We start from the raw sequence: 27,814 nt of genomic DNA on the forward strand, positions 1-27,814 counted from the left end.
TGCAAGGGAAGACCATCACCACACAGGAGTCAGTGATAACTTCAAAAACAGACAGCATATCACTCTTTTATACCTAAGTGTAATCTGCCTGCACCGGTTTAAGGACAGGAGGCATTCTGTTTGTCTGCTTAATCAGTACACTTGCATTCTTCCAATAATGCAACTGCTTGTCTTTCTGCAGTCTGTCATATTTTCAAGGTCCGTCAGCATAATGTTGAATGAACACTATTGGCAAAGCACTCTGGTACAATACAGGTTACATTTTGTTACAGACAAAGAATGCCATTTTCTTACTGCAAGTAAAGTACATTTCGACACACACAATTTACATAAAGTTAGTAGGCAGCTCCAACAAGTAGTGAAGTAAAGAAGGCAAAAAATATTTTGGTGTTTATTACAAAGGGTTTGGAGTTTATAAGTATGGGATATTGTTGGAATTGGGCAGGGTATTGGTGAGCCTACACCTTTAGGGCTGGGCACAACTTTGGCCCTCACACAAACAAGGTAAACAGTAGCACTGGAGACAGTAGGAGGGAGTTTCACCAGGCTAATTCCTGAGATGAGAAGGTTGTCCTATCAAGAAAGACTACACAGTTTGGGTAGTTATTCCTTGGAGTTTAAAAGTAACTTTCAGAAAGTGACCACTTTATTAGGTATGCCTGCATATTAGTGATAATATATAATCAGCCAATCATGTGGCAGCACCATAATTCATAAAAGCATACAGACATGTTCAAGAGGTTCAGTTGTTGTTCAGACTAAACATCAGAATCAAGAAGAAATGTGATCTAAATGACCTGACCATGGAATAATTGTTGGTGCCAGATGAGGGGGGGTGGTTTGAGTATCTTCAAATGCTGCTGATCTCCTGGGATGCACACACAAGTCTCTAGAGCTTACAGAGAATGGTGCGAAAAACAAAAAAAAAATCCAGTGAACAACAGCTCTGTGGGCAAAGACATCCTGTTAATGAGAGAGGTCAGAGAATGGTCAAACTGGTTCAAGCTGACAGGAAGGTGAAAGTAACTCAAATAACCATGCATTACAACAGTGGTGTTCAGAGCATCTCTGAATGCATAACACGTCCAACCTTGATGTGGATGGGCTACAACAGCAGAAGACCACGCCAGGTTCCACTCCTGTACCTAATAAGGTAGGCACTAAGTGTATGAAGGGATTTGGTGTGCAGATGTTGAGATGCTTTCATTAATGGGAGCATCTTAAACAAAATGATATGCAGTTGGCCCTCCTTATCTGCGAGGGATTAGTTCCGGGACACCTCGCGGATACCAAAAAACACAGATGCTCAAGTCCTTTATTCAACCTGTCTCAATGTGGTAGACCTTAGGACCCAGCGGAACCCCAGATCTTATTTAACCTGTCTCAGTGCGGTGGACATTAGGACCCGGCGGCAGAACTCTAAATCTGCAGTGTTTCTGTTCATGAAAATAATCACGATCACGATTGAAAATAAAATGGAAATAATAAAGCAATTGGAAAGAGGTGAAACGCCATCAGTCATTGGAAAAGAGTTAGGTTACAGTCGGTCAACGATCGGAACAATTTTAAAGGATAAAGTGAGAAAGGCCCTGCCCCGATGAAAGCTACAATTATTACTAAGCAACGCAGTGGTTTAATTATTGGGTTTTGGGATTTTGGGTTTTTGATCCTCCACATCAACCCGGCTGGATGGAGAGCGCACTTGGAAGTGGTCTGTCACTGGATCGAACTTGGGAACTTCCTGAGCCCAGCGCTGAAACATACGTTCTTAAGTGTTTTATATGCATAGAAAGGTAAAATATATACTGTATACTAAGACAAACGTTTGACTAACTTACGCTAAATAATACTGGATGCACCTGTTCTGACTTACATAGTAAGAGAACTTGCAATTTTTTTTTCGATCCTTATCCACGGAAACCTATGCACATCCTCCCGTAGATAGATAGATAGATAGATACTTTATTCATCCCCATGGGGAAATTCAACTTTTTTTCCTATGTCCCATACACTTGTTGTAGCAAAACTAATTACATACAATACTTAACTCAGTAAAAAATATGATATGCATCTAAATCACTATCTCAAAAAGCATTAATAATAGCTTTTAAAAAGTTCTTAAGTCCTGGCGGTTGAATTGTAAAGCCTAATGGCATTGGGGAGTATTGACCTCTTCATCCTGTCTTCATCCTATACTTTAAATCATCTCCATAATACCTAATACAATGAAAATGCTATGTAAAATAGTTGTTATACTGCATTGTTTAGGGAATAATGACAAGAAAAAAAAGTCTGTACATGCTCGAACAACAAGTGCTGGAAGAGCACTTCTGGGTTTTCTCGATTCGCGGTTGGTTGAATTCGCGCATGCAGAATCCGCGGCTAAGGAGGGCCAACTGTAGTTATAAAGAGCTGATAATTTTAAGTGAAAGTATTTAGAAATTTGTTTTAGCAAACAAGAGTGATTATCTGGAATTCTCTACCCCAGAGGATTTTAGATGCCATATCATTAGAAGAATTAAAGGTATTTTGGAAGATTTTGGAATAGAGGTCTGTGAGAAACTGGCAGAGGAGGACTTGAGGCTTGGGGGAAATTAGTTGTGACCATACTGAATGACAGGCCAGGAAGCCTATTTCTCCTCCATTTCTCATGTTCCTGTGTGAAGCCTTTATCACTGATGATGTAAGAATTAAGGAAGAAAACAGCTAATGAGGATTCAAAAGAAGGCAAAACAAACTGAAAATGTACAGGTCAGTCTGTAAACATATATTAGTACTACACATTTTCTAGACCTATTCATCAACTTCATTGATATAGGTATCAGAAACATAAATCAGTCTTTCCATTTACATTTGCTGCTTGATCTACTGTGCATTTTTAAAATTTTACTTAGGGGGCAGAACGGAACAACCTTGTTGAATTTATTGTTTTTGTTAAAGACTATATCGTCTACGGGGAATGTGGTTGCTCTACAGCTAAAAATTAATTTATTGAAATGCTAAATGAAAAACTACAAGCTTAAAGTAATGGGGATTCAAAGTTCAGGATAAGGACAAATAGGTACCGGTAATTAATTGGAGGTTTGGAAGCAATGAACACATTACCGAAACAGTACCAGATTAGAATGTAATGTGGAAGTGGTACAGAGTGCACCAGACGCTGGTTCTGAAACTCCTGAACACCATTCTCCTACCCTACATCAATGACTTGACGCTAGGTTGCCATCTGAAAATTTGATCAACTTTCAAGTCACCAATTAAGATGGAAACTGATTCCAAGAAGAAAACTTGAGAATGACGACATGCATAATAGCTTGCAAAACACACCAAATGAGAATTTAATGTGGATGTTTGAAATAATGAAATGTTTAACAAAACAGAGGATTCAGGTCATTGGTAAACTCTTACATCATGATAGGCATTATGAAATTATTCAAAATATCTGTATGGTCTACAAGTTAAAAAAAATTACCATTAACTTCTTTTTTTTTTCAAAAGTGATTCTCAAATCAAATCAGCAAAATGTTCATAATCTTTGGCCTATGTAGGATAATTACACAATGTAAAATTAACTGGACAACAATTGATTGTATGGGCTAATCAGTGCCAATGCTGCTGCTTTCCACAAGAAAGAAATAATCTGATATTGAAAAAGGGCAAAACCTTTTTTTATTTTAGAAGTCCAATATATTTTCTATTATCATTTACAATTTAGATGAAAAAATATTAAATGATCATTGAAGAATAAATTGTAAAATTATAAAAGAAAATGACCGATTACAAAGAACACTTGGTTAAATCCAGCATCTTTTACCTTTTCTTTAATGAAACTCCAAATCACTCTGGTCATTTCATCTCCATCCATTTCTACAACAGGATTTTCTACTTTGACTCGAGTCTTAGCATCTGCAAAAAAAAAAATCCAATTATTGCCAAAGATGTAAAAAAGTCAAAAGAATGTGAACTCTGGTCTGGGCAAAAATGCAAACTGGGTAGGACTTTTGTAGGAAATCAAACATGGTGGAAAGATGTTTGCATAAATGTCAGTGAATTCATTTGAAAGTGCTACAATTCTGAGTGTTATGAGTTTTAGTTTTATCTTGGCGCAGATTTTCAATATAAGGCTGGCATTTTAAGAGAAATTTCCATACCCAGTCAGGTTAAACAAGATTAAGGAGTTCACTTTACAAGCCAAGTCAATGATTTATGACACAAGTGACTCTAAGTTATTTACAAAGGTTCTTTGAGGTATTTAGTTTAAAACCTGTGTGGGTTTTGTAGGTTCCAATTTTTTTCTCAGATCCTCCACACCAATGATATGCATTCCAGCTGGAAGCTCTTAGGAATACAAAATATTAAGCCACTTACAACAGACACAGTGGTATCATTTGCAGCCCTGAGACTTGTGCAGGAAAGGAATCAGAAACAGGTTTAGTATCACCAGCATATGCCATGAAATTTGTTATCATTGTGGCAGCAGTACAATGTAATCCTTTGTACATAATAACAGAAAAAACATGAATTACAGTAAGTGCATATATATTAGTTAAATTAAATAATTAGTGCAAAAATAAACATAAAAAATTAGTGAGGTCATGTTCATGAGTTCAAAGTCCATTCATAATTCAGATGCTAGAGGGGAAGAAGCTGTTCCTGAATCGTTGAGTGTGTGTCTTCAGACTCCTGTACCTCCTTCCTGATCATAGCAATGAGGCATAGAGTCAGAGAAAAGTACAGCACAGAAACAGGCCCTGCGGCCTATTTAGTCTGTGCTGAACCATTTAAGCTCCCTACTCTAATTGACCTCCACCAGGGCCACAGCCGTCCATACCCCTACCAAAAAATGTATCTATCCAAAATTCTCTTAAACGTTGAACTTGAGCTTGCATACGCCAGTTGTGCTGGCAGCTCGTTCAACACACAAGCAACCCTCTGAGTGAAGAAGTTTTCCCTCATGTTCCCCTTAAACTTTTCACCTTTCACCCTTAAACCAAGACATCTGGTTGTAGTCCAACCCAACCTCAGTGGAAAAAATGTGCTTGCATTTACTGTATCTATACTCATCATTTTGTATACCTCTATCAAATCTTCTCTCAATCTTTTAGGTTCAAAAGAATAAAGTTCTAATCTATTCAATCTTTCCTTATAACTCAGGTCTTCCAGACCCAGTAACATCCTAGTAAATTTTCTCTGTACTCCTTCAACCTAATTTTCATCTTTCCTTTAGGTAGGTGACCAAAACTGCAAATTAGGCCTCACCAATGTCTTATATACAACTTCAACATAACATCCCACCTCCTGTACTCAGTACTTTGATTTATGAAGGCCAATGTGCCAAAAGCTTTCTTTGTGACCTTATCTACCTGTGATGCTACTTTCAATGAGTTACAGACCAGTATTCTGAGATCTCTTTATTCTACCACACTCCTCAGTGCCACTGCAGCCCAACTCTTGTACCATCCGCAAATTTGCTGAACCAGTTAACCATATTATCAACCTGATCATTGATACAGATGACAAACAACATGGACCCAGCACTGATCCTTGTGGCACACCACTAGTCACAGGCCTCCAGTCTGAGAGTCAACCATCTACTAACGCTCTCTGGCTTCTCCCACAAACTAATGTCTAATTTAGTTTACTATCTCATCTTGAGTGCTGAGGGCCTGAACCTGCTTGACCAACCTCCCATGCAGGACCTTGTCAAATGTTTTCCAAAAGTCCATGTAGACAACATCCTCTGCCTTGCCTTCATCCACTTTCCTGATAACTTCCTTGAAAAACTCTATAGAATTGGTCAGACAAGACCTACCATGCACAAAGCCATGCTATCTTTAATCAGTCCTTGTCTATACAAACATTTACATATCTGGTCCCTTAGAAAACCTCCCAATAACTTATGCACTACTGACGTCAGGCTCACTGGCTTGTAATTTCTAGGTTTATTTTAGATCTTTTCATAAAGAGCATAACAACATTGGCTATTCTCTAATCCTCTGGTACCTCACCTATCACTAAGGATGATTCAAATATCTCTGCTAGGACCTCAGCAACTTTTGCTCTTAACCTATCTGTAGAATCCCTTAGGATTCTTCTTCAGCTTGTCTCCTAGGGCATCCTCAAGCCTTCTTTTAGCCCTTCTGAATTATTTTTTAAGTGCTCTCTTGTATACTCCATAGACATCTCATTTGTTCCTACCTGCCTATACCTGCAATGCACCTCTTTTTTTTTTCTTAACCAGTGTCACAATATCTCTTGAAAACAAAGATTTCCTACACCTGTTATCTTTACCTATTATTCTGACAGGCACATACAAGCTTTGTACTCTCAATATTTCACTTTTGAAATCCTCCCACTTACCGAGTTCACCTTCGCCAAGAAAACAGCCTGTCCCAATCCACAATCTCGACATTGGCTAGCCCAGAAATCCTACTCATTGTTCTGTAAAGTCCATTTCTACATGGGCAACTGCACACAATACTTTGAGGGAAGGGTAGTGGTAGTGGGGGGGGGGGGGGGGGAATCTCAGTAAAGAAAATGTAATACAGTCGGCCCTCCTTATCCGCGAGGGATTGATTCTGGGACCCCTCGCGGATACCAAAATTCGTGGTTGCTCAAGTCCTTTATTCAACCTGTCTGAATGGGTGGACATTAGGACCCGGCAGCAGAACTCTAAATCCGCAGTGTTTCTGTTCATGAAAATAATCACGATCATGATTGAAAATAAAGTGGAAATAACAAAGTGATCGGAAAAAGGTGAAACACCATCGGTCTTTGGAAAAGCATTAGGCTACATCGGTCAACGATTGGAACAATTTTAAAGGATAAAATGAGAAAGGCTCTGCCCCGATGAAAGCTACAATTATTACTAAGCAATGCAGTGGTTTAATTATTGGGTTTTAGGGTTTGGGGTTTTTGATCCTCCACATCAACCCGGCACGGTGGAGAGTGCGCTCAGAAGTGGTCTGTCACAGGATCGAACTTGGAAACTTCCGTTCCTGAGTCCAGCGCTGAAACATACCGAAGAAGTGTTACAATAATTTCTGTTAGCTACTTTATGTAGTATCATGTTCTGGTCACCCACAATCACTGGGGGTGGGGGAGAGGAAAGACCCTTTATACTAACCACCTCCAGATCTATTTTATTAATCTCACTACTGAAAGCATGTCGGTAATATTCAATTCAATGAAACCTCATCGCATTCTCCGGTCCTACAGAACCGACATTCTAGTTGAACTTGCCTCACAACAATTATGTCCCGTTCTGACGATATCCTCAAATTTCCTCACTGAAACTCTAAAGCTGCCCAGCAGTGCCTCTGCACCATTTTTAAATTGCTTTAAATTTTTAATAATACAAGTAGCATATTGAAAAAAAGGTTGAAAAATGTACAACATTTGTAATTTGTTTGTGATAAATAAAAGTCAGCTATCTTTTCTTGTCTCTATAACTCTCTTGTTCAAATAATCTTATACAATTGCTTGAGGCTTGTTTGAATATTGGCATCATTATCTAAAACAGGATAACCTGGTCGGTTTGTTCACTACTGGCAAAGCCTCACCCAAATTCTCAAACTGTTGTTCTCTGTCATCCACCCTCCCATCAGACTTAATCTGCAGTAACAGACATTTCCACTTCTGAGCATTCAGATAAATTAACGGTGACTCTGGCAAATTTAGGCCGAATCGAGCATTTTCACTTCATAGAACATTCATGTCAATGTTGGCATTTTCTGCTGAAAAAGACTTCATCTACAAAATTCCAACAAAACAGGTTGCCTATACTGTATACTAACAAAATAACATGGAAAATACATAATGGATCAATTAATATCTTAGGAAAGCATTTTCACTGGAGAGCATTTTAATTATAATCATCATCTAAAGTGTTAACTCTTTTTTGCTTAACAGAAGAAACAGGATCTGCGGTAAGTATTTCCAGCAATCCACATTTATTGTAGTTCTGACTTTAAGAATATTTTGCATTTATTCCTTGGATGGTGTGTGTGTGTGTGTGTGTGTGTGTGTGTGTGTGTGTGTGTGTGTGTGTGTGTGTGTGTGTGTGTGTGTGTGTGTGTGTGTGTGTGTGTGTGTGTGTGTGTGTGTGTGTGTGTGTGTGTGTGTGTGTGTGTGTGTGTGTGTGTGTGATTTGTTGTGGGCCTGAATTTTACCAGTCTGTTTGTTTTTTTCTTTAACTCAACATGCTTCCAATAATCTTTTTGCAGCAAATCAAAAATAACAACCAACCATACTCAAAGCTGAGAAAACTTCAAAGGTCAAAGTAAATTTATTATTAAAGTACATACTATATATTTCTGTGGGAACACACAAAAAGCTGGAGGACCTCAGCAGGTCAAGCAGCAACTGTAGAGGGGAATAAACAGTTGATATTTCAGATTGGAAGGGACTCAGTCCGAAACGTTAACTGTTTATTCCCCTCAATAGATAATGCATGACCTGCTGAGTTTCTCCAAGCATTTTGTGTGTTGCTGTGGATTTTCAGAATCTCTTATGCTTTCGAATATTTCTGTCGTTTTTTTTGGTGGTCTAAAATATGTAGAATGGAATTCCAACTGGAATTCAGATTGCATATTTTCACCTAAACACTAACTCCTCCCTCCACATGTTGTCTGATCTCCAGAGTTTTCTGTTTTTCAATAAACTAATGTATGTTTTGCCACCACGTTTCCACAGATCTGTGTTTGTGCAGCCAAGGTCTTTTTAAATCTTGGATTGTGGCACCTCCCAGGAACATAGCATGGTTTCCCACCTTGGTATCAAAACCATCCATTTTGCTTACCATATCCAATAAGGTGGGTATCTACTGTGAGAACCTGCAAGAAAATGAATCTCAGGGTAGTTTATAGTGTATACTGTATATAGCTAGAGTGCCTAAGTACTGTACTTATCAACGTGGAGCAGTGAGAGAGTTTGTAAATCTGGAGGAAGCAAAGGATGTTGGGAATGGTGAGGGTAGAGCGCTGTGGGATGGGTGTGAGACAGGTGACACAGAAGGAGTGCCAGGGCAGGGGGTTGGTGTGGGTACAGCCATACCCAGCCCTGAAAGACCAGGCAAGGTCATTTGATTCTAGACAATTAGTTTATTGATCATTACAGAATGTCTCTCTGGTGATTCGTGCTCATTCCCCTCTCCCTTGCCCCCTTCCCACTTTCAGTCCACAACACAGACCCATATCAGAATCAGGCTTATCATCACTCACACGTCATAAAATTTGTTTTTTTGCAGCAATACAGTACGATACATAAAATTGCTACAGTACTATGACAAAGTCTTAGGCACCCTAGCTCTATATATGTGCTAAAGACCTTTCACACAGGACTGTACGCACATTGATAATAAATTTATTTCAAACAATATTATTCTAAGTACTACTGCAAACATCTTCTGTGGAAACTTTGTTTGATCTGCTTTTGTCTACACTTCACTATCACTCTGATGTCTCATCTTCACTGCAATTCTATAGCAAATTAAATGAATTAGACAGGGCCTAAAAAATATGAACCGGTGCTCACGATGCAGCCTCCTCTACATTGCTGAGACCCGTCATAAATTGGGGGACCGCTTTGTTGAGCAGCTCCACACCATCCGCTAAAAGTGGCACTTCCCGGTGGCCAAACATTTCAATTCCCATTCCCATTCCTGTTCCAACACATCAGTCCACGGCCTTCTTTTGTGCCAGGATGAAGCCGCTCTCAGGGTGGAGGAGCAACACCTCATATTCTGTCTGAGTAGCCTCATACAAAATATTGATTTCTCCTCCCTGTAAACAAATTTCCCACCCCCTTTCCTCGCTTCCCCACTCCGACCTTTCATCTCTTCTCACCGTCCGATTGCTTGCCTTGGGTCCCCTCCTCCTTCCCTTTCTCCTATGGTCCACTCTTCTCTCCTATCAGATTCCTTCTTCTCCAGCCCTTTACCTTTCCTACCCACCAGGCTTCACCTATCAGCTTCCAGCTAGCCTCTGTAAAGGGGGGGGGGGGGGTTTCTTCTTTTTCTTTGTTACTGCATATGTTAATCAAAATGGCTTCTTTTTTTTTAAAGTAGGAATGCTTCTTTGTTACGAGACAGTGCTGGAAGCTTGTTTGGGTTAAAATTTACTGATAAGGAGAATTGTATTCCTGTGTAAACCAATTGGAATTACCGTAGATTTCGCACTACAGAGCGCACCTGATTAAAAGCCGCTGGCTCTAATTTTAGAAAGAAAATCAATTTTGTACTTGTACAAGCCGCACCGGATTTTAGGCCGCAGGTGTCCCACGTTGTAATATGAGATATTTACACAGAAAGATATTTAACGTGAGGATTTAATTAAATCCGTAAGGTAACATAAACAAATACATATTGCAAATGCTTTTTTTCGAACCGTGCCTCTAACACGGCTACTTTTAAATATACATACGTATCGGTAACACACAAATTACGTTGCGTATACTTTTTTACTGAACAGTGCACGAACAACATTCCAATATCTCCTAACGACTGGTAAAAATATATATACTGCAGCCTACCAGGAAAAGTTATTGATCGCCTTTAACTTAAAAGCAGCGTTTTCGCTCGGGTCTAATGCGCTCGGCTAATGTGCTCCCCCCCACCTTCCCGTTTATCGCAAACCGGTATTTCCCACAAGACGCGGCGAAACCGGATGTGATGTCATAGTATCCCGGGATGTACAGAAAACAAATATACTTAACACTTTTAACTTTAACTAGAAAATACTAACAAATGAATTACTAAGCGAAAATATTATAAACTAAATAACTGCCATAAAGGCAGCACAATGCTTTTCTTCGAGTGTTTTCCATGTTGATGAGGGTGAGTACAAATGACTGATTTACAATAATTTAATTGTGAAAGTGCGCTTGATTTATCGTACAATTTCATTGGACCTCTGTGAACTACTCATCAATTTTATTGGTCTACTGTTACGAGGCAAAATGTTTTTGGCGGCATGAAAAAAAATCATGCATTAGCCGCACCGTAGTAAAGGCCGCAGTGTTCAAAGCTGTTCAAAGCGTGGGAAAAAAGTAGCAGCTTATAATCCGACATCTACAGTAATGTTGTTCTTTCTTCTGAGTCTGTAAGCGATTGTTGGCGGGCATTTTGGGGAGATTGGCGCGAGGGGGTGAGAGAGAGGACGCGATGCTGTAAACTGGGCGAGGAATGGACCCCAAGTTGGGGTCCGAGGCCAGGAGGTACCCCAAGGAGAGGAGACGAAGATAGATGTGCTTGGTTGACCACTTCGGGTGGTCCTGAGCTGCGAGTCGAGGAGTTCGGAGGGGATCGAATGGTGGTCAGAAGACTTCAGTAATTGAGCTCCAACGGTTGTGCACGAAGTGGTTTGGACTTTGATAAGTTTGGCGCCTTTTCTTTATTTTCTTTTCCTTCATATATACTGTATCGTTATTAATCACTTAGTTATAGTAACCTTTATAAATTGTACTCATTTAATCGCATATGGTGTACTGTCTGTTTTTGGGCGAGGTGGGGACATCACACAGCATTCACACCAGCTGATTACCCAGTTTGGCGGGGCCGAAGGCTGCTCCCCCTAGACAAGAATGAGCTGAGCGAGCCTGAGGCGACCCAGGGGATTACATTGTGGGGGCTCGTCCGGGATTGATTTCTGTGGAAGCTGTGTGATCGCCCTCTTTAAATTATGTCTGCGGCGAAGAGTTGGTGTGCCTTTGCGGGTGTGCGATTGCTGGTTACCTCTGCATGTGTGTTGGGTGGGGTGGCTGTTGGTGCCCCAGAGGGCATTGTTCGAGTTCTGATTAGCGTTGATGAAATGGTGGTGGGGCCATGGGCTGTCCATGCTGTTAAGAGAGCGGGGAAGGACTGGTGGGTATGTTCCAGCCATGGTGGGCTCTGCCCAGTTGTTGGAATAATGTCCAGCCCTAAAGGGGTGGAAGCGTGGGCAGAGTGGACCTCTCAGTTGTTGGGTGCGTGGCAGTGCTTGGCTGAGGGAAAGCGACAGGGATTGGTTGAAAGTTTGTGTAGGCGGGCTGGTGACGTTGTTAGAACTGTCGGGTACAATTACCTCGAAGTGACAGCTGCCAGTTCTGGGAAAGTGTGGGAAAATGCGTTTGGTTCGACTGGAAGTCAAATGCCGCAGCTGGGGGGCTTATCATATCCGTGGCAGGAGATTGGTGGAAAGTTTTTAGGGTATCCCTTTTGGCTAGGGGGGCAGATAAATTGCTTGCAGTGCCAGGGGGATCTGTCAAGGGGATCAGCTCCTCCCTCAGTTGTTCAGTTGATCCGAGAGCTGTCGGGAAACTTAGAGGAGGCAGAGTGGGGGAACGGCTTGGCGTCTCTGGGGGAGCACGTTCCCAGCAATGTACCAAGGAACTCCCAAAAGGAACAGACCCTATTCCTGAAGGCTTAGAGGGACCACGCACTCAGGTGTCGTTACGGATGGATAGAAGCCAAGTTAAAGCCATCCTCGGCACCGGGGCGCTGGTTAAGTTGCTGTATAGTTTATTTTATAACCGTTATTAGAAGCATTTACCCTTGATGACATTGAGGACACTGGAGGTTTGGGGTACCAGTGCCGGTGATTATCCAGACGACGCTTGTTGGTCAGTGAAAATGGAGTTCTTGGAGGCAAAAGTGGAGGTGACTGAGGTTCGTGAATCGTTAATGCTGATGTGTCTGGACACTGTTGAGACGGGCAGCGTTTCAGTTCTGGAGAGAACCAATATCCTGCTGGTGCGCTTGGGGGCCTGCCCGGAGGAGGCGGGTGAGAGCTGTTTGGAGGCATTGTCGATGCACCCAGAGTTTCGAGCTGCTTGTGCGGACGTGTGTAGCAGCATTGGGCTGATACCGAATTCAAACAAGAGCCGGTGGTGGTACAGCCTGGGGGATGTATCTGAGGGTGAGACCCTCTTAGTGGACGCTGCGAAATACCACGAGGGAGGGGAGTTGACCACTGAAGACACCTCGGTGATAGAGAGGTTGCAGCAACTGGCCCCTACAGCCGTGGAAGACGTAGGCAGCGTGTGTGTGGATTATATTGCGCTGAAGAGGCGCACTGTCAGTGACCAGAATATGGCCCTGAGGGCTGATGAGGCGATGGCCTGTCTGAGTGGTGCGAAGTGGTTTAAGGTGCTGGATCTGAGGAGTGGATGTTGCCAGATCCCGACAAGTGGGGCCGACAAGGAGAAGACGACCGTTATAAGTTCCCTAGGAGTCTTCCGGTCCGAAAAGATGCCACAGGGCATATCCAGAGCCCTTGCAACCTTCCCACGGGGCATGTGGAAGACCATAGGGGATATGGAGGTGTTTGGAGTTTTGGCGTATGTGGATGATCTCCTGGTATTTGGATTTGCCTCAGGAGAATATGAAGTGAGGTCGTTGCAGGAGCGGCTGAGAACTACAGAGTTAAAGTGTTTTCTGGACACGTGCCAGGTCTGGCGAAGGTCGCAGCTCGTGAGTGACTGTCTCTATGGAATCAAGTTTGAAATGAAGACGGAGAGACTGGAGAGAGTGATCTGGAACCAGTGGGAAAACTTACAAGTTGGAGAAAACTAAGATAGTTCTCTGACTGAGGGCAACAGAAATCCAAGAGCCCCGAAAGGGGAGTTTGAGGGGGTGAAGCAATTGTGGACAGATCTCGGCAGAGGGAAGCGGAAGCTGGAAGGAAACCTGAAGATGACCATCGACAGTCTAAATGAAGTGGAAAACCTGAAAGTTGACCTGGAAGAAGTCATGAGGAGGAAAAAGCTGGAGATAAGGGCAGTGAATACTGAACTGGAGGCTGACCAATCTTTATCTGCTGCTTTTCAGGTCGGGGTGGAAGAAGCTGTTGGAGTAACTGCGTCCCAGATTGAGATGGCCGGGACGCGTGAATCAGAACTGCTGAGCCTGTGGCGAGAGTTGGGGGGGCCAGAGAAGAAGCTAATCTCTGGATTGCAGGAGGCTGAAGAGACTGCTGGATCAGTGCAGGCCACGTGTTTCCATTTGGAGAAGATCAAACAGCAGCTACCAATCGCAGAAATGAGGAAGAATACGGATTTGAAGAGTGATGTGCTGGATGTGTGGTACATGCTGCCTTCTGCTGACTTTCCCTCGATTGAGGAAGAGACCTTTGGCCCTTCTCCCACTGAGTCAGGTGTAGTGAGGAGAGTTAGCTGTGTGCAGTGGAGGGCATGAGTGAGAGGTTGAGAGAGGAGTTGGTAGCGGGCCCAAGGTATCCCCAGTTGTGTCCTAGCCTAAGGGTTTAGGTGCAGGAGGTCTCAGAAGGGTTGGGGAACTCCCAGATTACTGTGTGGGGAGGAGATGTCACTGTTTGAGCTTGGGTTAGGGTGTGTTGGCAGGAAGGGTGGCGAGTTATTTAATAGTCATGAGGACATGACTTTTATTTGGTGGGTGGAGAGTGTAAAGGGGGGTTTCTTCTTTTTCTTTGTTACTGCGTATGTTAATCAAAATGGCTTCTTTGTTTGTTAAAAGTAGGAATGCTTCTTTGTTGCGAGAGAGTGCTGGAAGCTTGTTTGGGTTAAAATTTACTGATAACGAGAATTGTATTCCTTTGTTAACCAATTGGGATTAATGTTGTTCTTTCTTCTGAGTCTGTAAGCTATTGTTGGCGGGCTTTTGGGGAGATTGGCACAAGGGGGTGAGAGAGAGGACGCGATGCTGTAAACTGGGCGAGGAACGGACCCCAAATGGGGGTCCGAGGCCAGGAGGTACCCCGAGGAGAGGAGACGAAGATAGATGTGCTTGGTTGACCACTTCGGGTGGTCCTGAGCTGCGAGTCGAGGAGTTCGGAGGGGATCGAATGGTGGCCAGAAGACTTCAGTAATTGAGCTCCAATGGTTGTGCATGAAGTGGTTTGGACTTTGATAAGTTTGGCGCCTTTTCTTTATTTTCTTTTCCTTCATATATACTGTATCGTTATTAATCACTTAGTTATAGTAATCTTTATAAATTGCAATAATTTCATCGCATATGGTGTCCTGTCTGTTCTTTGGCGAGGCGGGGACATCACACAGCATTCACACAAGCTGATTACCCAGTTTGGCGGGGCCGAAGGCTGCTCCCCCTAGACGAGAACGAGCTGAGCGAGCCTGAGGCGACCCAGGGGGTTACACCTCCTTCTCCATATTTTTAGTCTGCCATCTTCACCACCCCCTCTCCCTCTCAGTCCTGAAGAAGGGTCTTGGTCCGAAACATCAACTATCTATTCATTTCCATAGCTGCTGCCTGGTGTGCTGAGTTCCTCCAGCATTTTGTACATGTTGAAATCTAAACCACAGCCTGAATCAGACTCAGTCTGTCAAACCCTCACTGTAATTCAATGTGGCCATCACAGATATTCAACAGAGCCAGATAAGGTCTGGCAGTCCTTGAAAACTCCAAATTCATTTTTGATCTGATGGACACAGGATCAGATTTAACATCAGATTATTGATTTAGCACCTATGGGCAAGCTACAGAGTCGAATGGGATGTAATAAATCCAGGGCACAGATAGATTAGGTACAATGATATACTGTGTGCACATTTTACTTTGCTGCAGACAACTGAAAGTTGCAGAGTGATCTATGAAAACATCAACATGCATCCCTAAAGAGGAAGTTGATGATTTCTGAAGTCATTCCTTTTGCCCATCTAGTTCACATGCCTGTCTGGTTTTCTGTCAATGGTTCATTTTATCTAGAGTAGACTTAGTTATTTTAGTATCTGCCCTAAAACTTAATGTGATTGAATGACTGGATGGCTTCTACCAGCAAATATAGTTTTTATCCCATCTGTGATTAAATATTTCTTTCAGTAATGAGGGTTATACACAAGATGAATCCTTCCAGAATATTTCCACTCAGATTGCATGAGACTAGAACTAAAGGTCATAAATTTGAGGATAAAGGTGAAATATTTAAGATGAACTTCTTTACATGAAGGTGGTGCAAGTGTAGAGCGAACTGTCAGCGGAAGTGGTAGATGTGGGTTCAATTATAACATTTCACTAAAGTCTGGATGAGAGACATATGGAGGGTGACAGTCCAAGTGCAGCTATATGGGACTGTCTAGGCCAGGGTTCCCAACTTGGGGCCCACAGACCCTTAGTTAATAGACAATAGACAATAGGTGCAGAAGTAGACCATTCGGCCCTTCGAGCCTGCACCGCCATTTTGAGATCATGGCTGATCAACTACTATCAATACCCGGTTCCTGCCTTGTCCCCATATTCCTTGATTCCCCTATCCATAAGATACCTATCTAGCTCCTTCTTGAAAGCATCCAGAGAACTGGCCTCCACTACCTTCCGAGGCAGTGCATTCCAGACCCCCACAACTCTCTGGGAGAAGAAGTTTTTCCTTAACTCTGTCCTAAATGACCTACCCCTTATTCTCAAACCATGCCCTCTGGTACTAGACTCTCCCAGTGTCTGGAACATATTTCCTGCCTCTATCTTGTCCAATCCCTTAATAATGTTATATGTTTCAATCAGATCCCCTCTCAATCTCCTTAATTCCAGCGTGTACAAGCCCAGTCTCTCTAACCTCTCTGCGTAAGACAGTCCAGACATCCCAGGAATTAACCTCGTGAATCTTCGCTGCACTTCCTCTACAGCCAGGATGTCCTTCCTTAACCCTGGAGACCAAAACTGTACACAATACTCCAGGTGTGGTCTCACCAGGGCTCTGTACAAATGCAAGAGGATTTCCTTGCTCTTGTACTCAATTCCCTTTGTAATAAAGGCCAACATTCCATTAGCCTTCTTCACTGCCTGCTGCACTTGCTCATTCACCTTCAGTGACTGATGAACAAGGACTCCTAGATCTCTTTGTATTTCTCCCTTACCTAACTCTACACCGTTCAGATAATAATCTGCCTTCCTGTTCTTACTCCCAAAGTGGATAACCTCACACTTATTCACATTAAATGTCATCTGCCAAGTATCTGCCCACTCACCCAGCCTATCCAAGTCACCCTGAATTCTCCGAACATCCTCATCACATGTCACACTGCCACCCATCTTAGTATCATCGGCAAATTTGCTGATGTTATTTTCAATGCCTTCATCCAAATCGTTGACGTAAATTGTAAACAGCTGTGGTCCCAATACCGAGCCCTGTGACACCCCACTAGTCACCACCTGCCATTCCGAGAAACACCCATTCACCGCTACCCTTTGCTTTCTATCTGCCAACCAGTTTTCTATCCATGTCAATGTCTTCCTCCCCCTGATGCCCTGAGCTTTGATTTTACCCACCAATCTCCTATGTATGACAAGGGTCCATAGCATAAAAATTCAGGAACCCCTGAATTAGGCAGAAAACCAGACCAGCATGGACTTGATGGGCCAAAGGACCTGTTTCTGTACTATTATATTCTATGACTCATAAATTAATTAAACATACATCTACCAACAAACAGTTGATTTATCACTCTTTATCCCAGAGACTGTGCTGTTCCTGTAATTCTATTTAAATTTTCAGGTTCCTAGTGATTATACATGGCAGTAGTTAGAAGATGTCCCATCATATACTACATGAACTGTACAACCAAGGCTGTAAAGATATTAATTGCAGATGACATAACTGTAATTAAGCCTAATGCAACATTATTGGGCATACAGGCAGAGACGTACATTTTCTAAAAACGCTGGTCAGGTAGACATTATCCAGAAGCCTCTGTGAGGAGAGAGCAAAGGGGTCTAGGAGATAGCGTTCTTCATTAGCACCAATATGGATTCAAAACTGAGATCCATAGATTCATGGACATTAGTGATTCAAATGGCAAAGCTTTAGATAGTGTTGAAGTAGAACAGCAGCCTATGATCCTGTTGAATAGGGACCAGGCTGGTGAGGCTGAATGATCTACCTTAAGCAAAAGAATAAACTGTTGGATGACCTCAGAAATGGAGCAGGTTTATTTATTTACTCACTTAGCGATATAGCGCAGGTTCGGCCTTTGAGCAGTGCCGCTCAACAACTCCAACAACTCCGATTTAATCCTAACTTAATCAGAGGACAGTGTACGATAACCAGTTAATCTCAAACTCAAGAAAATCTGCAGATGCTGGAAATCCAAGCAACACACACAAAATGCTGGAGGAACTCAGCAGGCCAGGCAGTATCTATGGAAAAGATTACAGTCGATGTTTCAGGCGAGACCCTTCATCAGGACTGGAGAAAAAGATGAGAAGTCGGGGGAGGAGAGGAGGAAAGACAAGATGGTAGGTGATAGGTGAAACCAGGAGAGAGGAGGGGTGAAGTAAAGAGCTGGGAAGTTGATTGGTGACAATGTCACAAAAGGAGATGGTTGTGGATTACAGGAGGAATGGAGACGAGCTAACCCCTATTGATATGAATGGACCTGGGTTTGAGAGGGTAAACAGCTTCAAGTTCCTCTGCATCTACATCACTGAGGTCGTCACATGGTCTATACACACCAGCTGTGTGGTGAAAAAGGCACAATAGTGTCTCTTTCACCTCAGATGGTTGAGAAAGTTTGGTATAGGCCCCAAGTTCTAAGAACTTTCTACAGGGGCACAATTGAGAGCATCCTGACTGGCTGCATCACTGTCTGGTATGGGGACTGTACCTCCTTCAATCGCAGGATTCTGCAGAGAATGGTGCAGACAGCCCAGCAGCGCATCTGTAGTTGTGAACTCCCCATGATTCAGGACATTTACAAAGACAGGTGTGTAAAAAGATCATTGGGGACCCGAGCCATCCCAACCCCAAGATAGAAGACATTGGAAGAAAGGGAAAGGGGAGGAGCACCGGAGGGAGGTGGTGGTCAGGTAAGGAGATAAGTTGAGTGAGGGAAACAGGAATAGGGTATGCTAGGGGGTGGCAATTACTGAAAGTTGGAGAAATCAATGTTCATACCATCAAGTTGGAGGCTACCCAGACAGAATATATGGTGTTGCTCCTCCAACCTGCATGTGGCCTCATTGCAGCTGTACAGGAGGGTTTAGACTGACATGTCAGAATGGGAATCGGAAGTAGAACTGAAATAGGTGGCCACTGGGAGATCCTGCTTGTCTGGCGTAACTCAGTACGTCTTTAGGCTGTGGGGGGAAACTGGAGCACCCAGGGAAACCCACACATTCCACGGGGAGGACGTACAGTACAGACTCCTTACAGAGGGCGCCCTGAGCTATAACTGCTACACTACCACCGTGTCCCCCCACTGACTTCCTCCAGCAGTTTGGGTTTTTTCCCACTCCAGATTCCAGCATCTGCAGTCTCTTTCTTGTGTCCCCTGATCTGCTTAAACCAAACTACAGGACTTGGCAAGAATCCCCATAACCCAGACCACAGAGAAAATCCAGAGGGATTAAAAAAAAATTTAAAGTTCCTATATGTCTTTGAGTATTTTTGTTAGTGATCGAAAAACAAATGCTGCGGATGTGAGGAAGAAGTGGTGAAGTATCATTCGACTGAGAAATAAGGGAGTTCTTTTTCTATCTGGCTTTCCCCACCAGCGATAAGTACAAGATGCTGGAACTCAGGCAGTTAAGAACACTGTTCATTCAGTGGCCATATTGCATACCTACAACAGAGCAAGTCAATTTGAAAGACTTTTCCTGTGAATGAACAAAATGTTGGCGAAACGCATTCTTAGGAAATCAACCCACGCGGACAAAGTAGAATAACCTGTCGAGATCATCGCAATTGTCAAAAGCATCACTGCGAAAGGAAGGGTGGAAATTGGTCTTCAAAGAAACTCACAAGGAAGATAAACGAGAACCTTTCACAGTTTGTAAAAAAAACCGCACAAGGAACAGAACGGTAGGTGACGGAAACTCGCGGATTTTTACTGAGCGCAAACTGTTGACAAACGAATTGCCAAGAGTCCCAGGCAACGCCAGTAAGAACTTTACGCACAAGCAGTCACGGCCCGAATTGATAACGCGCGCGTAGGGTAACTAAAGTTTTCCAGAAGCTATGGTTAAGCAAGTATCGAGTTCACTCACAGTCTCTTCGCGGGATGCTGCCGAGGGCCGGGAGTACCCGCGCTCCATTCCTGATTGAACAGGGCGCAATCTTTAATAACCCGGCCATCGCCTCGGATGGAGCAGAAAGAACTCGCCGCGCACACTACGTGGAGCGGGCTAGTGACGTACTCCTGGTGGATTTCGGAGAGATCCCTGGGTGTGAATTTGCTGAGAGCAATTCTGGCTCAGACTCTGCGCTACCTTTCAAATCTGATTGGTTAAAAGAGATGTACTTTGCATATCCTTATCATTCAGTTCCTGTGAGGTCGCTGTCCCAATTCTACCCCACAGGCAGCAAATTTTAAGGTCAAGATGTTGGAAATTACAGGCAGATCGCGCCAAGAGTTGGCCGCTATAGTGTATTTTCCCTTTTGTGCTTTAGCTAATGGGCATGTACAGAATACACCTTATCATGATATACATGCTTCCCCACCGCATTGCTTCCCTTAGCATAATGGTAGATTCTTCTAATGGTGGGGCATCAGGTACCCAAAGATGACCATGGAGGAACCTTGGGTATTGGGCCACAGCTTTCCCAAAGTTGACATAGCGTTCATATGTTGAGTCAACAAGGCTGAGAAATGATAGGCACGGCAGATTTCAAGGGTCATGACAACATTAACCATGTTTCTTTCTTCTCAAGTCTTACCTTAATGGCTGAGTATCCCCAGCATTTTCCATGTTTCCTTCTTAATATCCTATTATTGCGCCGAATAGCCACACAAGCATCATTCCAGCCTCAAACTTAATATTACAAAATATTCACAAAATATTACAGAAGTGTCATAAATGTGCATTCTACTTTTATTTTAGTAAAACTATTAGGAATTTTCAGCAAAGTTATCTAGAGATTTAAAAGAACTGAAACTTTGGCACCTAGTATCACTTTACACACATACCATTTCTCTACCTACACCTAGTGGCCACTTTATTAGGTACAGGATAGGAACCTGTTGTGGTCTTCTGCCACTGTAGCACATCCACTTCAAGATTCAATGTTGAACATTCAGAGATGCTCTTCTACAGACCATTGTTGTAACACATGGTTATCTGAGTTACTGTGGCTTTCCTGTCAGCTCAAACCTTTTCCCCTGACCTCTCTCATCAATAAGGCAATTTCACCCACAGATGCCACTCAGTTTTTTTTTGTTTTCTCTCTTTTTTGACCATTCTCTGTCAATTCTAGAGACTGCTGTGCATGAAAATACCAGAATAACAGCAGCTTCTGAGATACTCAAACAACCCTGTCTGGCACCAACAATCCATGGTCAATGTCACTTAGATCATATTTCTTTCCTATTCTGATGTCTGGTCTAAACAACAACCGAACCTCTTGACCATGTCTGCATGCTTTTATGTACTAAGTTGCAGCCACATGATTGTCTGATTTGCATTAACAAGGTGTATAAGTGTACCTAATAAAGTGGCCATTGAAAGTATATAAGCTAACCTTATAAAGCCACACTCAACAGTTACTTGTACATTGTATTTTATAGGATTGCTTTTATATTTATATTTACTGTTTTTATGCTTATTGTGTTATTCATGCTGCATCTGATCTGGGATAACAATTATTTTGTTTTTCTTTATACTTGTGTACCAAAGAATGACAATAAGCAAGCTGGGAACGTGAAATATTCACCTTGATGTTCCTGCCTTGCACTTGTGTAAACATAATATAAATTCCACCCAACTACACAGGCACGAGAATTCCCAGAGTCAAAAAGGAAGAAAGTAATGTTAGGCTAACTGTACTTCAAGCTCCCCACTTGGAAAATGGTCTCCTTTACTCACTAATTTATTTAACTTCAGTTAACCTCTTCCACAAAAACACTAACTCCCATTTTAAACAACCACCCTCTTTAATATACATTTGGATACAATATTAGATGAATAACTCAATTCCAAATCCTCAATGTAGGATTTGATATCTGGATAATACAAATGTAAATTTAATACATCTAGATTTTTACTTTTAAACTGTATGGCTATGGGGAAAATAAGGATCACTAATCCCACTTATGGAACACAATCTGTTGTTTTTATCTTAAGCCTCATCTTCACTTGACTCCAAAATTACTTTAGTACTGATTCAGAACTGCCACCTTCATTGATCTCAAAGTTCAAAGTTTTATTTTGTGGCTGCTTATAAGGAGACAAATCTCAAAGTTGTATATACATACTCCGATAATAAATTAACTTTGATCAAACAAGCCATTCCCTGAAGCTAACCATTCCAACTAAATATTTCAAAAACTAATGGGCTCCCCGAACTTGACCAGTACATCAGATTTGGACTGAATAAAAACATTGTCAAAATGAAAGTCCCCAGGAGTCATTCTAGCACTGGCTTAACTTTTCCACTAACTACTCAAGCACCAACCTGAGATTCCCATTTTCAGCCAGTTCCAGGCATCTGCATTGCCTTTATCACTAAGAGGAGAGACAAATCTCTGACACCAAGACAAATTAAACATCAGAAAGGAGGGCCCCTGCTGCCTTCAACTTCAATTCTGTTCCATAGAGATTGCACTTTGTAGAATGGTAGATTATATCTTTAGTACTATATGTCCCATGTACAATGATATCTGATGTAACAAATCAGTTATCGTTGTTAGATAAAAATCTATAAATTGTAGGAATCGAAATTTGAAATAAAGCAGAAAATGCTGACAGCATTCAACAAATGTTCTCACCATCCCTCTGCCCTAACCCTAAATGCAGCTTAAGACAGGCATAACTCTAATATTCTCTTCAGAGATGCTGCCTGTTCTACTGAGCATTTTCAAGTACATCCGCTTTTATTCTGTATCTGCATTCTTTCCCAGAACCTTTTAGTTGCATTCCTTGAATCTTACAATCCATAATGGAACTTACAGTTCCTCCATTTCATTTAAGAACTCCCGCAAGCTGACCTCCACATTTCATTCCTTCTTTGCCCTAACACACACAAAAATGTTGGAGGAACCCAGCAGGTCAGGCAGCATCTATGGAAGGAAATAACAGTCAACAGCTCTGATGAAGGATCTCAGCCCAGTACCTACAGAAGAGTGTCATTTCCCTCCACAGATGCTGCATTTTATGTGTTGCTCCAGGTTTCCAGCATCTGTAGAATCTTGTCTCAGTTTTTGCCTTGGCGCATATTTTAAATTACTTTTGGATAGCACATCAGATCCCATACAACTTGTCCTGGGTCTTTTGGAAATTTGCTCTGAATTGGTTGCATTACCTCTTCAGAATGATTATCACACTCAAAATCATTTCCATTTGCAGCAAATGTAATTTTAACTTATTTTTTGACTGCCTTTTCCTTTAGGATACTGAATGCAGTGTCATCTCAGTCGAAAAAATAATGAAGGCCAGAATCAAAGAGATGGCTTTTGATTAGAAATAATGCACACACAAAATACTGGAGGAACTCAGCAGTTCAGGCAGCATCTATGAAAAGGAAGAGAGAAGAAGCCAGAACAAGGTGGGGGCAGGGAAAGGAGTACAAGCTGGTGAGTGTGAAGAATCAGAGGGCAGGAGAAATCGCAGAGGGGGTAGCACTGAACTCCTGTTAAAGAGTAGATTTAAACATCTTCAGGGTAGGCACACCTCTGAGAGACTTGGAAAAGGAACAAAGCCCTATTACAAAGGATGACAATAGAGATTTTTTGCTGTGGTGTCTGATTAACCTCTACTAGTCTTAGCAGGTCTCAGTACATACTGCTGGTATGCAATGATAGGCAACAAATTTTTTTTAAAATAGCAGTTTAAAAAACTGCTCTCTGATTAGAGAGCATCTTACAAGCAAAATACCAGCATATTGTCCAAATGATAGAAAATCTATTTGTATACCATCGTAACTGTTGTTTTGGTTGAAAAGAAACAGGGGAAAAGAAGTTTTTTTTGGACATGAAAGCAAAGTCTGAATGGTCTTTGTGCGCTTAGATTTCAAACTTTAGTTTCCTTTTAAAATGTTCAAGGATCTGTTTATTTCAGTTTCACACTATGACGCTGAGGCCACAAAAGATGAAGTACGAGTTCATGCACAGAGGATATTGCAATATTTTATTGCACATTATTTATAAACACTGCAGAAAGTGTTATTGGTAAAATTCATCACATTACTTGACAGAGGATTTCTAATGAACTGAAATAGATTTTGCTAATTTGGATAAAAGATACAATTGAATGTAAATTGTGTTTGAAAAAATTACAATGTATTGTCATCTAAAGGACAACAGAAAATCTCTATGCTTATTAACGGCAATAAAAAATGTTGGATGAGGTAGAAGAGGCTCATTTCTGGTTTATATTTATGCCAACATTTTTGATCACATTTAAGCAAGAATGCTAACAATTCTCACAAACTGGTGATAAGGATACATGACAGAAATCTGTCTCCCTTTCTCTCTCCACATATTACAAAATAACTTCTGGAAATTTTGCCCAATACTCACTCTCATGGCCATGAAATACCATTTGTTTCAATCAAAACAGGAAAGCAAAGTGAAACAGTGTTCTAAACCTGTTGAAATCCCCGAAAATAGGAAATTACCCTAAAAAAGAATCACTACTTATTCCACTAATTATGGAAGTTATTTCTGCAAGTAAAGAAAGCTCAGCTCTTTTCTACCTGCAGTAAGAACAACTCTGTTAGCATTGTTATAACTTTACAAAATTCGTGACCAATCACCTGGAGCTTCATTGTACTTTTGGGACAAGTCTGTTTTAAAGTGAACCATAGTAGATGATGAATTATTAATAAAATGTGATAAAATATTCTCAATTATTTGCAGGGTCTCTGGATAAACAAATAGAAAAGCAATAGGTTTGGATACTGCTTTTTCCTCCCACACCTTATCCAAGGTAAAACTATGTGGTTATTCATTTGCAATCTTCTCATAAATGAAGAAAAGATCAATATTTCCACTTATGGTAACAATTACAAGTTCTGTAAAGAAACTAAAACTAATACCTTTCATGTACACTTTATATTGTTTAGTGTTAATTGAACCGTCTTTAAAACGGTTCTTTCAGGTGAGCAAATGGATACCACTAATTTGCAAAGGATGCAGAGATGCACGTGTCCAAGATTGCATAGTCCATTCCTGTTACTCAGACAGCAATGCTGACCGCAGAGGTTTGAAAGTCCGCCGGCTAATTTTCCTTTGATCTAGCAAAGGGTTAAGAGGTTTCCTTCCAACTGGTGTTTGGCAGAGTATGTCATCGAGACTCAGTGCTGTGATTTGTCCAGATTTTTGCAGTAATCCATAGATATCCTCATACTGGCTTTGTAGCTCTGTGTTGTTCTCCATAGCTTCTTGGACTACAGCCATCTTGATGAGAAGCAGATTACAGTTATTGAAAGCCCATGATATACACGCTATCTGACCATAAATATTACTATATTTGTTTTTAAAAATGCCTCTCATTTTGCCATAGTCAGTGGTGAGACTAAATACAAAGTGCACTTAATCATATTCACCAGCAATACTCAAATCATCCTCATGGAATAAATACGGCCCACAGGCTACTCTTGACTTGGCCCATTGACTGGGTCAATGGGCGGTGCACCACAATATACAAGGCTCAAGGATGTAGATTTGGCAGCAATACATTGATGAGTGTGTCAGGGGAAAGGATCCCCAGTAGAGTTGGCATGTGGATCATGTGAGAGGATGTGGTGGGGGGGTGGGGAAATAAGATGGTCAACAATGGGTGCAGTCTAGTTGGTGACAGATAGGGGTTGAGAGGCTGGTTGGGTGGATGCTCAATGGTTCATCAGTGAAACATTAGATATAAACACCCAACAGTCTGTCACTACATTTAACATCGATGGACAGGATTTGAAGACAACAAAATGACCCAAGGTTCCAGTAGTGTTAAAATTACAGAGGAAATCCATGCAAGTTGACATCAAGTGAAGAAAGAATTGGACTCAAGCACAGGAATCCTGTACAGTGAAATAACCCCCCCCCCCCTCTCTGAAATATATAGACAAGTCTGACTTTTAAAGAATAAGAAAATTAATCCTCAAGTGCCAAAGTTACCAGCAATTCAAGTATTTATTGCCCTTCTGCTGTGGCGGTAGACTACTACACTTTTTGTGAATCTATTCCCCCAGTATTTTTAAGTAAAATATTCTAAGATTTTGTCCTAAACAGGATTTAACAATTCAGTAAGTTAGGATAATACGTTTGTCATTTTATTTTCTTACCACTTCTTGTGAAAAAGACACTTTCTTCACAAGTTTCGAGACACTGCATCCAAGCGCTGCCTCCAAAGCAGAGATCAGGTTCTGCTGTTCTCCTGACAAAGCCAGTAGATAGACCTGAACAAACATTGCCATTACATTTGATATGGTCTTCAGCAAAACATGTTCATAATTGGTGAAGTCCAGTACAAAAAATTTTAAAGTCCTCAAACAGATCATCCTTAAAATTTCTGAACTCAAAGCACTGAGGGCAAAATGATTCTGGTGAACTAATGCGGTGCTATGCATAATGGCTTCCAGTGTCATTAGAATAAAAAAATGAAAACTCTTCAGAAGTACTACATTGGCTGTAAACATCATGATAATGTCTTGATGTTGTGAAATAGGCATTGTAAATGGAAGACTTTTCATCTCCTTATTGGGTCACAAATACTACAATTAAATGTTTCTGAATGCCCCATTGAATCAGAAACAAGAGAGGAGGAGCCTCCCAGGTCTATGAGTGGAATTTGAAAACGACTGTTTGTGGGCTTTCCGCATCGTTCCAGCAGCCCAATTGAATCACAATTATTTAACAAGGGGAAATAAACATAAAACAGGGACAAGCAAAGCGGCCACTAGGGAACTGGATGAGTAAAAAGACCCTCATGGGAATTATACACAGGCCTCTAAACAGTAGCCAGGATGTGGGCTACAAAACTACAACAGGGTCAAAAGGGCATTGTTACGAGAGTCATGGGAGATTTCAAAATGCGGGTAGATTGCGAAAATAAGGTTGGTGCTGATTTTGGGTCTCAATTGAGAGTAATTTTAGAATGCCTACGAGATGGGTTTTTAGAGCAGCTTGTGGTTGAGTCCACTAGGGGATCAGCTATTTTGCATAGGGTGTTGTGCAATGAACTGGCTTCAATTAGTGAGCTTGAGAATAAGGAACCCTTAGGAGTCAGTGGTCATAACCTGATAAAACTCTCTGCAATTTGAGAGGGATAGGCTAAATGTATCAGTCTTACAAAGGAGTAAAGTGAACTACAGAGGTATGAGAGAGGAGCAGGCCAAAGCTGACTGGAAAGGGGTACTAGCAGGGATAACAGCAGAACAGAAATGGCTGGAGTTTCTAGGAGCAATTTGGAAGACATTGGATAGATACATCACAAAGAATTAGTAGTATTCTAAAGTCAGGATGACGTAATCATGGCTGACAAGTGAAACCCAACATTAAAAAAAGAGGGCATTAGTGGGGAGTTAGTGGATTGGGAAGCTTTTAAAAACCAACAGAAGACAACTAAAAAAGCCATAAGGAAAAGATGAAATATGAAGGTAAGCTAGCCAATAATAAGAAAGAGGATACCACAAGTTTTTTTCAGATATATAAAGAGTAAAAGAGAGGTGAGAGTAGGTATTGAACCACTGGAAAATGATGCTGGAGTGGTAGTAATTTGGGACAAGGAAATGGTGGACAAATTGAATAAGTATTTCGCATCAGTTTTCACTGTGGAAGACATTAGCAGTATGCTGGAAGTTCGAGAGTATCAAGGGGCAGAAATGAGTGCAGTTGCTATTACTGGGGAGAAGGCGCTTGGAAAGCTGGAAAGTATGAAGCTAGAAAAGCCATCTGGACCAAGTGGACTACCCCCCAGGGTTCT

The 27,814-nt window shown here is 41.7% G+C and overlaps 2 protein-coding genes across 2 annotated transcripts in view; both read right to left on the bottom strand.

Annotated features, from left to right (window-relative positions):
- Positions 1-20,096, bottom strand: part of LOC140729047 (isocitrate dehydrogenase [NADP], mitochondrial-like) — a 64,887-nt gene extending 44,791 nt beyond the window's left edge. The window contains exons 1-2 of the mRNA XM_073048326.1: positions 19,949-20,096; positions 3,815-3,906 (exon numbers count right to left, since the gene is read on the bottom strand). Of these exons, the coding sequence (XP_072904427.1) occupies positions 3,815-3,906; positions 19,949-20,036 (180 nt within the window). The 5' untranslated portion in view covers positions 20,037-20,096. The remainder of the gene's footprint in view (positions 1-3,814; positions 3,907-19,948) is intronic.
- A 3,905-nt stretch (positions 20,097-24,001) lies between these two features.
- The window catches only part of ptcd2 (pentatricopeptide repeat domain 2), a 42,417-nt gene continuing 38,604 nt past the window's right edge, over positions 24,002-27,814 (bottom strand). The window contains exons 10-11 of the mRNA XM_073048330.1: positions 26,175-26,288; positions 24,002-25,293 (exon numbers count right to left, since the gene is read on the bottom strand). Of these exons, the coding sequence (XP_072904431.1) occupies positions 25,069-25,293; positions 26,175-26,288 (339 nt within the window). The 3' untranslated portion in view covers positions 24,002-25,068. The remainder of the gene's footprint in view (positions 25,294-26,174; positions 26,289-27,814) is intronic.

Source organism: Hemitrygon akajei, chromosome 6, assembly GCF_048418815.1.
Source record: "Hemitrygon akajei chromosome 6, sHemAka1.3, whole genome shotgun sequence".
Classification (NCBI taxonomy): domain Eukaryota; kingdom Metazoa; phylum Chordata; class Chondrichthyes; order Myliobatiformes; family Dasyatidae; genus Hemitrygon; species Hemitrygon akajei.